The sequence below is a fragment of the Mus caroli genome, chromosome 12, assembly GCF_900094665.2.
Source record: "Mus caroli chromosome 12, CAROLI_EIJ_v1.1, whole genome shotgun sequence".
Classification (NCBI taxonomy): Eukaryota; Metazoa; Chordata; class Mammalia; order Rodentia; family Muridae; genus Mus; species Mus caroli.
This window is the reverse complement of record NC_034581.1, coordinates 24,999,932-25,015,007: the sequence shown is the minus strand read 5'-3', so window position 1 is coordinate 25,015,007 and position 15,076 is coordinate 24,999,932. Positions and strand designations below refer to the sequence as shown.

The 15,076-nt window shown below is 44.9% G+C and overlaps 1 protein-coding gene across 5 annotated transcripts in view; it reads left to right on the top strand.

Moving 5' to 3' along the window:
- The window catches only part of Dcdc2c (doublecortin domain containing 2C), an 87,429-nt gene that overhangs the window by 13,759 nt on the left and 58,594 nt on the right, over positions 1-15,076 (top strand). For all 5 annotated transcript variants that reach the window (XM_021179294.1, XM_021179292.1, XM_021179291.1 and 2 more), the window contains exons 4-8: positions 2,472-2,600; positions 7,513-7,650; positions 9,294-9,336; positions 11,127-11,250; positions 13,205-13,305. In XM_021179294.1, the coding sequence (XP_021034953.1) occupies positions 2,472-2,600; positions 7,513-7,650; positions 9,294-9,336; positions 11,127-11,250; positions 13,205-13,305 (535 nt within the window). The remainder of the gene's footprint in view (positions 1-2,471; positions 2,601-7,512; positions 7,651-9,293; positions 9,337-11,126; positions 11,251-13,204; positions 13,306-15,076) is intronic.

Sequence of the window (15,076 nt, the reverse complement as noted above, 5' to 3'; positions counted from 1 at the left end):
TGTAAATGACTCTTGTGATAGGCTTGGGCTCTACCCAGTGGTCATCTGACTAGACTAACCTCTGGTTTTTCCCTGTCCAATTCCTCTCAAGTGTGAGATTGTTACTTGGGCTATGTGCTTTTGTGCCTCCTTAGGAAGCATAACAAAGGGGTCTCTCCCAAGGGAGAAGAGAAGTCTCACCATGCTTGAAGTGGGGCCCAGAGGTTAGTCCTGTGTTTGGAAGCCACTTGGAGTCCTCATGAATTGGGGAAGATGGTGCTGGTTTGACATATCCATCAGTCAGATCATTTATGAGTGTCTCTTGAGTTCTTTGTACTATGTGTCCTACTGTGTATGTGTGTGTGTTCTCATGTGTGTAGGTGCATGTGCACATGCGTGTGGAGGACAAAGGACAGCTTCTGTTGTCATTCAGATGCCATCCTCCTTTGTTTTTGAGATAGTCTCTCACTGGCATGGAACTTGCCAAGTAGGCGAGCCTGGCTGGCCAACAAGTCCCAGGGATTTGCATCTCTCCTTTTCCCCAGTGCTAGCCATCATACCTAGCTCATCCCTTTCATTTATGTGGGTTCTGGGGTCCAAACAGAGGTTCTCATGCTTGCAAGGCAAGTACTTGGTGATGGAACCATCTTTCTAGCCTTTCCTACCTTTTTTGTGTATGTTTGGTATTTGTGCATGTATGCATGCATGTTCATACATGTTCACATATGTTGAGACGGGCACTGGGTATCTTCCTCAGTCACATGGAATCAGGGTCACTCACTGAGCTTTGAGCATGCTGATTCTTATCACCATATCCACTTTCCAAGTGTTGGATTACGAGTGTTGCTATGTCTTCTCAGCTTTCATGCAGATACTAGGGACCCAGATTTGGCACTCACGTTTGTTCAGCCTGTGCTTTGTTCACTGAGGCTCCCTCTCCCCTTTTAATTACACCACTTTTCTCAGACAATAGCTGAGCTTCCACAAACTGGGGTCCATTTGTGGCTGGCTTATCAGCAGCTGTTGTGAATTCTTCAGGATGCACTAGTTTTCCAGTGTTGGAAGTGGGGAAGCTGAGACCCAAAGAGAGCAGGAAGTTCAGCTGTCCTCCTGTGCATCATCTGACCCCTGTATTCTGCTGGAGTCTTTGCTATATGTGCCAGGTCAGAGAAGACCAAGAGACCAATGGAGACCTGTACTAAAGAGCTCACTATCCAGCAGGGATGGGTGGTGGGAGATGGAGTTGTATTGTTCTCGAATCAGCTTTAGAGACCATGGTTTTGACTTTAGTATTGTGGACTTTCCAATTCAACTCAGCTTGCAACTTGAATTGGTTGAGTAAAAGTGTTTGGGTTGCTTTATCATAGTGTAAGTCATTTAAAAGCCCCCCCCCCCCAACAAACTTCTAGAAGTTTCCAAGTCTGAGTCATAAAGTTGAGCTCACACACTGCTATAGAAACCAGTCTTGTATATTATACCTTAAACACACACACACACACACACACACACACACACACACACACACACAATTTGGTTCTATGTGGTCCAGGTTGGCCTAGAACCTAGGATCTTCCTGCCTCAGCTTCACATGTTCTGGGATTACAAGTGTGTACCACCACACATGGTCTATGTGTTACCTTATTTTAAGGCAAATTATGAGACTTTGAAACGATTCCCAAGGAGTGATTTGCTGGGCAAAGCAAATGAAATAGAAATGCTGGTTGAGCTTTGACGAGCTTCTTAGTAGCCCCTCCCCACACGGCAATCATAAATGAAGCTCACTGGGGTTTTATTGCTGAAGACTGGGAGTGAGGTCAGGCATTTTGTTGACTGTTAGAGAGGATCATACAGCACTTCTATTGCGTGTCTGTCTAGCCTCTATAACAAGGGACATGACTGCATCTCGCACATATAATTTCTCTTTTTCATTTTCTATCTGGATATGATTTCTTTTCTAATTTACCCACCATAGGAAACGTATTTTTGGGAAGTATAATTATGTCACATTCATTTTGGCACCTTTAGCTATATAAAAAGATGCTTTCCAAGCTGTGCACAGAGCTCAGTTGTTAACCATGTGGCCTCACATGCAGGAAGCCCCAGGCTCCATCCCTAGTGATTCATAAGCCAGAAGTGGTGGCGTATGTCTATACGTCTATACGTCTATATGCTTGGAGGTGAAGACAGGAGCGCTGGAAGTTCAAGGTCATTCGTGGTTGCACAGTGAGCTTGAGACCAGTCTGGGCTATATGAGACCCCAATCCAATGCAGTGCAGTGCAAAATGAACCAGTACTGTCCTAAAGCCATTGTTGTGTCAGTGGACATGAAGACTGCTCTGTAGGACTCCACGCACTGTTAAGGGTTAATCAGGGTATCAGGTTAATCAGGGTTTTTGCATTTCTGTAAGTACATCTGTTTTTTTTTTTTTTGAATACAATGTTCCCTCTCAATTTTAAGGCAGTAATGATGCTTTTTCTTCTTACCCTTACAGCGTTTTCACAAATGGAAGATTATTTATCCCTCCTATAAAAATTATTATACCCAAATTCAGCCTGTCAGATTGGAATAGCGTGCTGGCCATGATTGGAGAAAAAGTCTTCCCTCTAGGAGGAGTTCGAAAGTAAGGTGCTCTCACATGGGGGTTAGGGGTTGGAGGGGTGTTCTGGGTGTTCTACCTTTATTTTAAGCTGGTTTCATCAGTCAATCTATTCAACAAACATTGAGCTGTGCAGAAGGCACGGCATTGCAAGGAAGGGCCTCAGGTAAGATGGCTCAGTGGGAAAAGTGCTTGCCGTACATGTTTGATGATCTGAGTTTGATCACTGGTGCCCTTCTGAGGGTGGGAGGAGAGAACTGACCCCACAAAGTTCTCCTCTGCCTTCACACTTGCATGGTAGCACACATGCACCCCTCATTGTGCATACAACAACAACAAGAGCAGCAGCAGCAGCAGCAACGGCAATAAGGAACCATGATTCCCAGAACCTCTTCCTCAGTGAGCAGCAGTTAGAGGAGGTGCTGTGGTCTGTGGTGGTCTGCAGAAGTTGGGGGACCATGTCAGGAGTCAGTCTTCTAGACAAGACATAGAAGAAGAATGAGGAAGTTTTCCTTATACAGGGCAGAAGAGTTCAAAGGAGTCAGGTCAGCACCACAGCCTCTAGCCAGGGCTTCAGGGTCAAATCTGTTTTTTACCATCTGAACTTTGTGACCATAGGAACACTCACTTTTTGATACCCAGTTCCTCAGTTGGAAAGTGGTGATGTTAACTATTTGTAAAAATTTACCCGAGTGCTCAGTGCTTCATCCAGCATGTAGCATGTTGTATGTGCTAACAGAGGAGCAGTGGTGGTGATTGGTAAAGCCCGGATAGGTATGTGCCTGGGGGAAGGACATCACCTGTCAGTGTAAGAGCCATATTGTCTTGGTTGTTCATCTTTGTGTTTTTGGGCTGTGATCTAGGCATCTAGAATTATGATGTTTGAGAGAATTCTTGGTGTAGCCGTCCAGCTACCAGCTTTGTTAGATGGGTGTTCCCTTTTTTGGTTGGTGTTGCCCAGTCTGGATCCTAGTCAAGTATGGTGACTGTGGGGTCCCTGGGTCCCAGACAAGTGTGGTGGGTGTGGGGTTCTGGTAGAGAGCTGTTCTGTACACTGAGGAAGGAGAGTCACAAGGAAATGGAGATGGGCTAGAAGGAGAGGTTGAGAGGGGAGGTGGGACTAGGGGATGGAGGTGGGCTTGGAATAGTGGCTCCTACAGGCAGGCTGCAGCAGGACTAAGGGTAAGTCTGGAGATGCTGGAATGGAGTGCAGGAAGGAGGATGAATGTCCCCTTCCTGAGTCCCAGCCTAGTGTGGCTGCTGTGTATACCTGCTAGAAAGAAGTTCTATAGATCAGTGGAATCACAAAGGACTGGAGATGGGCTCAGAGGACAGGCTGAAGGGGATCATGGGAATGAACTAGGTGGGTCCTGGGCTCATCACCAAGAGTCTGAGTCCCTTGGGAGTTGAACTATACCTTTATTTTGGGAAAGTCCTTGCATTGGCTGTTTATTGTTAAAGCAAAAGATTGGAGACATCTAGAGATATTTATCTCTCTCTCTCTCTCTCTCTCCCTCCTTCCCTCCCTCTCTGTGTGCATGTGTGTAAGCCAGAGGACCCCCTCAGGTTTTATTCTTGGGACCCATCACTTTGTTTATTAGGTAGAGTCTTTCATCAGGGGAACCGCTAAGTAAGCAGGGCTGCCTGTCCATCACACCTCTGGGATCCTCGCACCTCCGCTCATTTCTCCTCCACCACAGGAATTACAACTATGCATAGTCATGCTTGGCTTTCTCCTGTGGCTCCAAGGACTGATCTTAGGTCCTCATGTTGCAAGGCAAACACATTGCCAACTGAGCCATCTCCCCATACCCTATATCCCCCAATTAGTAACTGTACTGGCTAGTTTTGTGTCAACTTGACACAGGTTGGAGTTATCACAGAGAAAGGAGTTTCAGTTAGGGAAATTCCTCCATGAGATCCAGCTGCAAGGCATTTTCTCAATTAGTGATGGGGGGGGGGAGGTTCCCTTGTGGGTGGTGCCATCTCTGGGCTGGTAGTCTTGGTTCTATAAGAGAGCAGGCTGAGCAAGCCAGGAGAAGCAAGCCAGTAAAGAACATCCTTCCATGGCCTCTGCATCAGCTCCTGCTTCCTGACCTGCTTGAGTTCCAGTCCTGACATCCTTTGGTGCTCAACAGCAGTATGTAAAGTGTAAGCTGAATAAACCCTTTTCTCCCCAACTGCTTCTTGGTCATGATATTTGTGCAGGAATAGAAACCCTGACTAAGACAGTAAGCGTCATTAACGTATGTAGACTGCTTTCCACTTCCGTGCCTAATGCTGAGCTGGTATTTTGTGCTATAAGGTATATTATTTAGTTACACAACCTCACCTGCTCATGGATTTTTCATCTGTGAAATTATTACTCTAGAACTAGTTGAGCTGCTCTGTGCATTGCACACTTATTCTGTGCAGGGCTCATACTCAGCGTCATGCAAAGGGGGCCCAGAGGTGAGCTTTCTCTGCTCTTGAGCATCTCTAGATTCCTTCCATCCCAAGCTCCCCTTTTTAATTCTTAAATTTAGTCTTTTGTCGTCATACATTTCCTCCTTGTCTTATTTTAACTGAGTTTTAAATACTTTTAATATGGGTATTAGCATGTTTTCTCACCTCCATGTCTTAGCTTTTCTTGTACATCATATTTATTTCCATAGTTTCCTTGAAGAGAGTTCTGGAGTCTTCCATACAGAGGTCTGTCCCTTTATCCTTTCTACCACCTACCTTACAATTCTGTTCTCATGACTCTATTTCAAATCTGCATTTCTCCTGTTTGTCCCCTGCCCCCACACTTATTTACCATTGGAAATCTTCCCCATCCCATTGCCTGGCTATTCTAACATTTCTGGTTCAGGTGGGACATCCTCTTTGCCACTCTGCTGTCTGCCCCACAAGACTGAAGATGGCTTTGGGTGAGCCCTCTCTCAGTTTCAGCAGTGAACATCATCATCACAAAGCTATGTTTCTCTGGTCTTAGCCTTTGAAATACCACCTCTGCCAGGGGCACAGGGCCTTCCTTCTGAGCTTGCTCTGGGTTTCCTGGACTTGCCACTTCTTAATCAAGACATTTCCTTGCTGTGGTATCAGGCCGCCCTGCCTCTTCTGGGTCTTTTTAGTTCAAGGATGCTTCATTATGCCCTCTTACCTAAACACCTGGAGAAGTGGTTCCTCTGTCCTCACTGCATTGGCCTCTACCTTCCCCATCTAACCACCATATACTCGTTCCAGCAATATCTGGATGAACCTCCATTGTCATAAGTCTGTGGCAGGATGAGAACAGACTCCCAGGCTTGAGTTTCCTGCCAAAGCCTCTGCTGTGTCACAGAACCTGCTCTGTTCCTGTGGGTCTCCACTCTGTTCTCCTCCTCCATGCTCTCTGGTGTTTCTTCTAGAGTTGAGCCAAGGCAAGAGGCTCTCTGGAGAGGCCCCAGGAACAGCATCAACAGCATCCTGCTCTTGATAGAAATGAAATGCCCAGTGTGAAATTCCCAGGCCTTGAATCAGACCTATGAGTCAGACTGAGCTTCAGCAGGAATCAGGTTCAGGGATGAGTCAGTCTGAGCACCCAGGGATCGAGTCCACCCTGGAGAGAAGGCTATTTTTGTGGGTTCTATCTGCTTCTAGGGTCCCATAGCCACCCACCTTTCACTCTTCTGGACTTGTGCAGATGGAGTGGGCCGTTTCTTTCTGTCTTAGTTTGCCCACAACAGCCAGTCTGTTCTCTACTCCTTGAAAGTCTTCAGTCCTTTGTATAAGTCAATGATGGAATCCCTTTCCAGGAAGCAAGCTCTTTATGTAAACTGCCCTTCAGATACATTTTTGTGTGTCTTATTGGCATTTGACCTTAGTGATAGGTAGATGTCTGTGCTTTGGGCTTTTGTATAGGTCTCTCTGGCTACTCCAGAATGTGTCACTCATTCTTACATGATGGGTAGCCTGCTACCACTCTTCAAGACAAATGGATTCTTCTGCTTTGTGAGACCCATGGTTGAATTATATCTTCCTCCTCTTGAAACAGAGAGCTGAGGTATGTGAGCTCTCTATTGCTATAACAAAACACCTGTGAAAATCACCTTGATATGGGAAAAGGTTTGCTGCGGTTCATTGATTTCACCATGCAGTTGTCCTGCCCACTGCTTTTGCTCTGTGGTGAGGCACCACATCATGGTGAAAGTACACAGCTGAGGAAGCTGTTAGCCTCATGAAGCAGCAGAGAAGGGGCTGGGGTCCTAACACCATCAAGGGCTTCACTCCATTATCTCAGCTTCTTTACATCAGCTCTACCTCCTAAAGACCCCATCACCTCCCAGTAGCACAATGGGCTGGGAACCATGTCATCTGTGCTCAGGCTTGCAGGAGACAGCAGATTGAGCACCTTGTACGTATCTTCATAGGTTGCTCTGACCCTTGACTTTGAGGAGCAGTCATCTCCATTTATGTTGCACCTCCTTATTGTCTTATGTGTAATAGACCGACAATCGAATGAATTGAGTCTTTTCTTAAATTAACCAGACAGTGATGAGTTGCTAAAGAGTACCAAAGGCAGTCAATTGGTCATGATAAAAAGGCCCATTATTTGCTAACAAATGCTGATTTCTTTCCAAAGTATTGTTACAACAATGTAAGCCAATTTGTATTAATTTTAGCTGCTACTAGTTAAAATTAATTCAATACCAACTAAGAGCTGATCATGTTCTTGAAATCCTCTGAGGACTTGTGCATAATGAAAAATACACTTTAATTAAAAAGCTCTAAGCGGAAAGTGTGCAGTCCAGGAAGAACAGCTTCCAAAGGCTTCCTGCCTTGTTTCGTATACTTGCTGGGCAGTGTAGTTTCTCAGGCATTTCATATGCTGGTTGTTGTTACAGGTGAAGCAGTACCCTTCACCCTATACTCCCATGTCCAAAACCCCACACCATTCTCTCTCCTGTGTTCACAGGTTGTTTACAATGGATGGACATCTTTTGGATGACTCAAAGAATTTGCAAGACAATTATTTTTATGTTGCTGCAGGACTGGAGACTTTTAAATCCATTCCTTACTGGAAGTCCTCATGGGTCCCCAGTGAGGTCCAGCAGTGAGTATAATTTATACCTTTCTTTTAAATTTAAAAAAAAAATCTGTCTGTCTGTCTGTCTGTCCATCTGTCCATCCATCCACCTGCTTGCCCATCCATCCATCCATCCATCCATCCATCCATCCATCCATCCATCCTCGCTCTCTCTCTGTCTCTCTGTCTCTCTGTCTCTGTCTCTGTCTCTGTCTCTGTCTCTGTCTCTGTCTGTCTCTCTGTGTCTCCCTGTTTCTTTACTTATATACCTAGGGGGTGCATGCCATGTTATCCATGGGGAGATCAGAGGATAACTTGTAGGAGTTGGTTTTCTCCTTCTTCATTGTGGGTCCTGGGGATCTTACTCAGGTTGTTAGACTTAGTGTCAAGTGAAGTAAGAACTGGTTGGCTGCTCTGGAAGGAACCAAGACCTAAGAGATGCAAGTTCACCCCAATCTCAGAGCTGGTTAGTGGCAGATCTGAGATTCAAACCCGCCTGTCCCCTAAACACCACCAGACATAAAACCCTGGTCTGAGTGACCATTTTGCATGCTTCTATACTCCCTCCCTATCTCATGGACACTAGAGTCCTGCACCATCAGCTGCCCCCCCCACGCGCCCCCCCCCCCCACTGGTTGGGTCTTTACCCACTGAGTCATCTTCCTGGCCTCTGTGCCTTTTCATTTTGAGTGTTGTTAACATTTACCTTTTTTTCTATGTCCTTTCCAAAATATATTGAGTTCAGTTACTGGTTACTTTTCAGTAGTAAAACATCTATCTATCTATCTATCTATCTATCTATCTATCTATCTATCTATCCATCTATCATGTATTATCTATCATCTATCAAGCTATCAATCAATCATTTATTTATCATCTACCTATTTATACTTATACATTCTCTCACTACATGTGCTTACATATGCATGTATATAGATAGACATTGTTGAACCTTGCATTTCTAAAATAAGTCATGGAGTGATGGGCTACACAATCTCTGAGAGCCCAGAGTCTACACTGGGCACATAGACAGGCCCGGCCAGTGGTTCTCTGAGAATGGTATTGGAGGTATTGGTGCAGGACCCAATGTTTTGTGTGTGTGTGTGTGTGTGTGTGTGTGTGTGTGTGTATGGCAGGTGCTGGTGCAGGCCTCTAGTGTCCATGAGATAGGGAGGGGGTATAGAAGCATGCAAAATGGTCACTCAGACCAGGGTTTTATGTCTAGTGGTGTTTAGGGGACAGGCGGGTTTGAATCTCAGATCTGCCACTAACCAGCTCTGAGATTGGGGTGAACTTGCATCTCTTGGGTCTTGGTTCCTTACAGAGCAGCCAACCAGTTCTTACTTCACTGGGTAATGGTGAGAGCTGCACAAATAAGTGATAGCTATGTGCATAATCCATACTTTGGAAAGCATCCAAACCATTAAAATGTCAGGCTTCCTCTAGGATTAGACAGAACCTGCTATCATGCCACTCTAGACCAGGCACTACCCTACCATAGTAAACCTCTGGCCTTTTCTCCTAAGCCAGGAAATGGCTGCTGTCATTGGCTAGGTCTTTGGTAGAAAGCAGGTCTTCTTTCTCAGTCAAAGATGCTTCTGTAGTTTATAAATATGAGGGGCATCTGAGCTGAGCTTGAATGTATTAACTGTCTGCCTTTTGCCTTTCAGGAGGTTTGGAGGCAATGATAAATACACGCAAACAAAGAAAAGAGTAAGTTCTGAAAGGAGAATGACCCCTGTTATTGATTCTGTTGTTTCCTGGGCTTCTGAGAACCTTGGGTGGCAAATAACTTTAATGGAACTGTGAAGAGCTATACCTACCCACGTGAAAGGGGGGAGGAGGATGGAGTGTTGGCTTAGATTTTTCAAAACGAACTTTAATAAGGATTTTAAAACATTTTAACCTCCCTTCTAGCCCACCACTCACTAGAGGCAGTGGAAAGGAAAGTTAATAGAGCAAAGGACAATGTGGACCTCTTTAGAAATAGTTCTTTGGGCCTACACTAATCTTCACTGTCAGGATAGCAGCAGTTTAGTTTTCATGAATTAGCAGCAGTGGCACTATCCACTCAGAAACACTATTCAGGAATCAGCAACAGCAGTTCTATCCAGAAGAAACCACAAGGCTCTGCCAATTGGCCCAGAATTGCAGAAGCAGCAAGAAGCTGCTAGAACACCACCAGAAATTCTTTGGTGTGTCTCTCTCTATGAAGTCAGGGCAAATGATGATCAGCAAAGAAGGCAAGGTGAACCAGTACCACAGCATCATCAGCGATGACCAGTATCAGCAAAGCCCAAGGAAGACCAGCAAAGAGTGGCAAGGCGAACCAATGCCACGCAGTGTCCTTCACTGTCTGTTGGGTTATATTTATACCTTTTCCAAACATCACATGTTCTCTCAAGTGTCTGCTCTAGTAAAACATTACATGCCCCTTTTCTAGGTAGCTCCCAGAAAAACACCATGTATCTTATTCAGCAAAAACATCCTTTCAGAAGACAGTTTCCAGAAAAACAACCCATGACACAACTAAGTCGCCAAAGAAACCACAAGTTTCCACTTCAGTGGCATTTTTTTGGAGCTTGGATCCTAGGGAGGCACACAGAGCTGGCACTGCAATCTGCTCTCAAAGCTCAGACAGTCAGATCAGCACTGAGGATTGGGCGTAGAGCATCTTTTAAATTTGAAATTTGTCTTTTAAAATGTACTTATACTATAAAGCAGAGGCTATTGGGCACTCAGTGAGCATTTCAGAAGAACAGTATAGAGCTTTGGACACACATACTGTCAGTGTTAAATGGGGTACATTGCAGTGTGTTGAAATGCTGCTACTAAAATTAGATCTGCTGAGATCCTGCTTTCTGTATTTATAACACACTTTGACTTACTGCAACATCCTTTAAAACCATCAGGGGCATTTCACTTGATCTCTTGTGTGAGGTGAACATTTATATATTTGTCTGAATTTGCTTCCAAATACTTGAATTAAGACAGGGGGGGGAAAAGAAAAAAAATAGGAGAAGAAATTATTTTCAGTACAAAGATTGGCAGGGTCTTAAGAACCTTTGGTTTTGTGATGACCATGTACTTTATTGTTATTGTCTATAGATTGTATAAAAATTTTCAGCTTTCCCTTGCTGTGCTGTGGCGTGGTTGATTTTTGAGCCTTGTTTTGTGTACACAGTGTCTACTTGGGGCAGATTTGGAGAGTGCCCCTGAGCAGTAGCTTTTGGTAGGCTTCAAAGTATGTACTCTAAAGACTGGAGGAGTCCCTTTTGTGTCACCTCTCGTGCAGTACCCAAGCCGATCCTAGGCTTGGAAGCCAAATGGCCTCCAGCAGTGGATCTGGGAAGGAGGCAGAACTATTCCTTCAGAAGGGGAATGGAGGAGAGTGGTGAGACCCAGAGAGGCTTCTTGGGTTCCTGGGTTTCTTGTCCTTGTCCACCCCAAGGACCAATGTGGCCTCTACCCCTGACACCTTTTGTTCTTAATCTGCATATTAGGTGGAGTCCAAAGTAAAAGAACCTCTTCAAAATGACAGTGTACCACCTAGAAGTCAGGATTCTGTTTATTATGCCAAAGAGAAAAAGCAGATGGATACAGAACTTTTAGTTCGAAGTGGTGCAGGTAATGGGGTGCTTCATCTCCTGCAGGCTACAAAAACGTGCTTTCTCTGTGTGTGTTCATATGTGGTATGCATGTTGCATATAGTGTACATGTGTGTATCATGTGTATATGTTTCACATGTGTGATATATTATGTATGTGTATAGTGTGCATGGGATGTGTGTATATGTTTGTTGTGTGTAGTGTATGTTAGTGTATGTGTATGGGGTAGGTGGTTTATACATGCCATATAAGGTGTATGTATGTGTTTATGTATGGTGTATGTATAGTGTATGTATGTAAGGGGTGTGAGGTATACATTTGTGTATTGTCTATATATATGTATGATATGTATAGTATACATGTGTGTATTGTTTGTATATATATATATGTGGTGTACATGGTGTATGTTTGATATGTGTGGTCTATGTATGTGTGTAGTGTGTATATGTATGGGGTACATTGTATGTATGTATTTGAGTATATATGTAGTGTGTGTTTTAAAATATTTATTTATTTATTTAATGTATGTGAGTACACTGTAGCTGTACAGATGGTTGTGAGCCTTCATGTGGTTGTTAGGAATTGAATTTTTTTTAGGACCTCTGCTCACTCCGGTTGGCCCCTCTTGCTCCAGTCAACTCTACTCACTCAGTCCCTGCTTGCTCTGGTCCAAAGATTTATTTATTATTGTACATAAGTACACTGTAGCTGATTTCAGACACACCAGAAGAAGGTGTCAAATCTCACTGTGGGTGGCTGTGAGCCACCATGTGGTTGCTGGGATTTGAACTCAGGACCTTTGGAAGAGCACTCAGTGCTCTTACCTGCTGAGACATCTTGCCAGCCCTAGTGTGTATATTTATGTATGGCATGTATGTGTGTGTATTATAGTGTATATATGTATGGCGTATGTGGTATATGTGTGTGCATAGAGTATATATGTATGGTATGCACTTCAGACGAAGTTTATTCTGCAACCTCCTTTCTTAGAGGTACTTGATTATCAAGCTTGATAATCTCAGCTTGAGGAGGAACAGTAGGCTACTGACAAGATCAGTAACATTTCACAGCTGAGGGCAATGGGAGTTTAATTTGGAAGCCTTAAAAATTTCATATATATAATAAATTCCACATTTTCATCCACATGAGGACCATAGATACTCTTGCTGTGTTAACTAAACCCATCTTTTGAGGGAACCTTGAACATAGAAGCCATTTAGCTTGTTCCTGTGTACCTTTAGAAGAGGGATCCAGCCCTCACTGTAACATGAAATAATTATGATAGCTTTTGCCACACCTACTCTTATTCTTATTGCTGTACTGTTTCCTCTGCTGCACCCTTTTAGGTGCTTAGGTCTAATGAGGCCCTTCCTCAGGTATGTCTCCATTTCCAGTCTGATAGATGCAGTGGGAGGGACTTCTTAGTGTCTGGTTATGAGCTCAGTCAGGAAGCAGGCGAGATGTGTGAGAGGTGTCCCTCCTACACAGCTGTACTGACAAAAGCAGGTGGGAGAAGACCCTCCCACATTGCTCTACAGACAGGAAACAGGTGGGAGATGTCCCTCCCACATTGCTCTACAGACAGGAAACAGGTGGGAGATGTCCCTCCCACATTGCTCTATAGACAGGAAGCAGGTGAGAGATTGGACGATTTGGGAAGCCTCTGGACACAGAGATGCTCAAGTTGGTCTAGGACCTTTGTGGAAGTAGAGACTAGACAGGCACTGCAAAAAGTGGGGCCCACTGAGCTGAGGCCTTTACAGAAGCAAAGACACAGGGAGGGACAGAGAGAGGAGAGAGAACAGATATGCAGGGGGCATGTGGACTGGGGGACTTACCCTATCTAGGCTTCTGTCTGATGGTATAAGAAGCTTGGGAGCTGCTGAATTGAAACTTTGATTTTGGGTCAGAAAATATAAACTGGGGATCAGTTCTCTACTGGTTTGAAAGGATTGTCTGTTACTCTCCCTCAGAAGGTGATGTTTATAAAGCCCAGACTCCGGCTAAGGAGGTCCAAGAAGCCCTGGAAGTTAAAGAGGACCCAGAGGTGAAGGTGGAGGTGCCAGTCGATCAGGTTGGTAGCAAGGGCTGGCACCATTTTGACTCAATTGTGTCAGCCCTGACTTCTATCCCTACTTCAGCCTCACCCCAAGTTCTTGGCCTCTAGAAGGTTCTGTGTACGTCCAGTTAGCTACTTACCCGTCCTTAGAGGCCCCATGCCAGACAGTTTTTGGTCTCTTCTTTCCTCCTCAAACACTTGTGCTGAAAGAGCCATGGACAACTGCCACCTGTTATTGTCTCTGCCCCTGTCTAAGTTGTGAATACCACAGAGTAGGGGTAGCCGTCTGCTTTGCTCAAGATTAATACCCCAGTGCCTATGAAGGCTCCTGGTGTGCACAAAACAATTCAGCTTCATCTGTGGGAGAATGGAATGAGAAAGAATGCTCTCCATGTACGTACGCACAGATGGGGGTGACTCATGAGGATGGCCAAGGAAGGGTTGTGCATTGGGTACCTGGTGTAGTGCCCTAGGTCTGGCATCATCTAGTTACTGTCTCCTCTACAGGAGGAATGGCAAATAGAGAGTGTCAAGATAGTCTCAGGGAAGAGGAGGGAAGCAGGGAGAAGGGAAGGGATGATGACCTCAGGACCTCTGCACTGATGACTAGACAGGGGGAAAACCAGTGTGAAAGGGGGCCAGGTGAGGGCTGCAGGTGTGGACCTCAGGGAGCTGGCAAGGTGCAGGGAGGGATGGGTATGAACAGGCTGTGTGCTGGCGAGCTCTGGCCTCGCTTGTTCCATAAGAGCCCCCCACCCCATTCATTCGGATAACCCACACCTGGGCCCCTCTCATTCTCTTGTGGAGGATTATTTTAGGTAATCCAAAATTGTATGACTTCATCCTAATTGTCCACCACAAAGCAGACACCACCTCCTGCTGTTAGCCTTGGGGGAGAAAATTTATAATCTGGGAAAGGTAGGTATTAGCATGTGAGTCCCTTTTACACTGCTCTGAGCCAGACAGGTAGAGGTGCTCTTGGAATCCAGGGCACCACCCGGGGAACCACTGAGTCCTCCCATCCCTCTTTGGATAATCCAGCACTTGAACTTTGCTTCTTTCTCTGCTATCCCTTTCTTAAAGCATGGTTTTAGCATAGTCCAGCCATTTGCTGGCTCCCTACTTCTTGGGCATCAATCGGTCTTTCCCCTTGCGTCCGGCTGCAGCTTCCAAGTCACAGTGATGCTATTTACTCTTCTCTTTGACACGACAAAACCGAGCAGGCTTCTTTCTCTCTCTCTCTTTTTATTCAACAAAGTCTCCTTCATTATTTATTTATTTACAAATGTACAGTCACTTGAACTCGTCACGCATCGTCACCAGCAGCTGGGCTTCTCTCCCTTGGGTCCCTGGTGTAATTTACTTGGGCTCTGTGCTTTGAAATCAGCTTTATAAGTGCTTTTCTAGGCAGCTCCTGAAGGGTGCCCAGGCCAGGAAACCCCAGATCTTTAGTCTTTTAAAGACTGCAGCTGGGGACTTCCACACAGGGCGAAGTGTCTGAGTTTATCCTTAACTTTGTCTTTAGACTTCTTTTAAGCCTTGCTTCTACACTGATTTATAGGCTCATTGTCTGTCTTCTTAACATCCTTGGGGGTCAGAATCAAGCTCAGAGAGCAGTGTCAGCCACTGTAATTTCACTAGGATGTTGGACAGAAAGCCATTTTTCTTTTTTTTTTAATTTTAAATATTTTTATTACATATTTTCCTCAGTTACATTTCCAATGCTATCCCAAAAGTCCCCCATAGCGCCCCCCACTTCCCTACCCACCCATTCCCATTCTTTTGG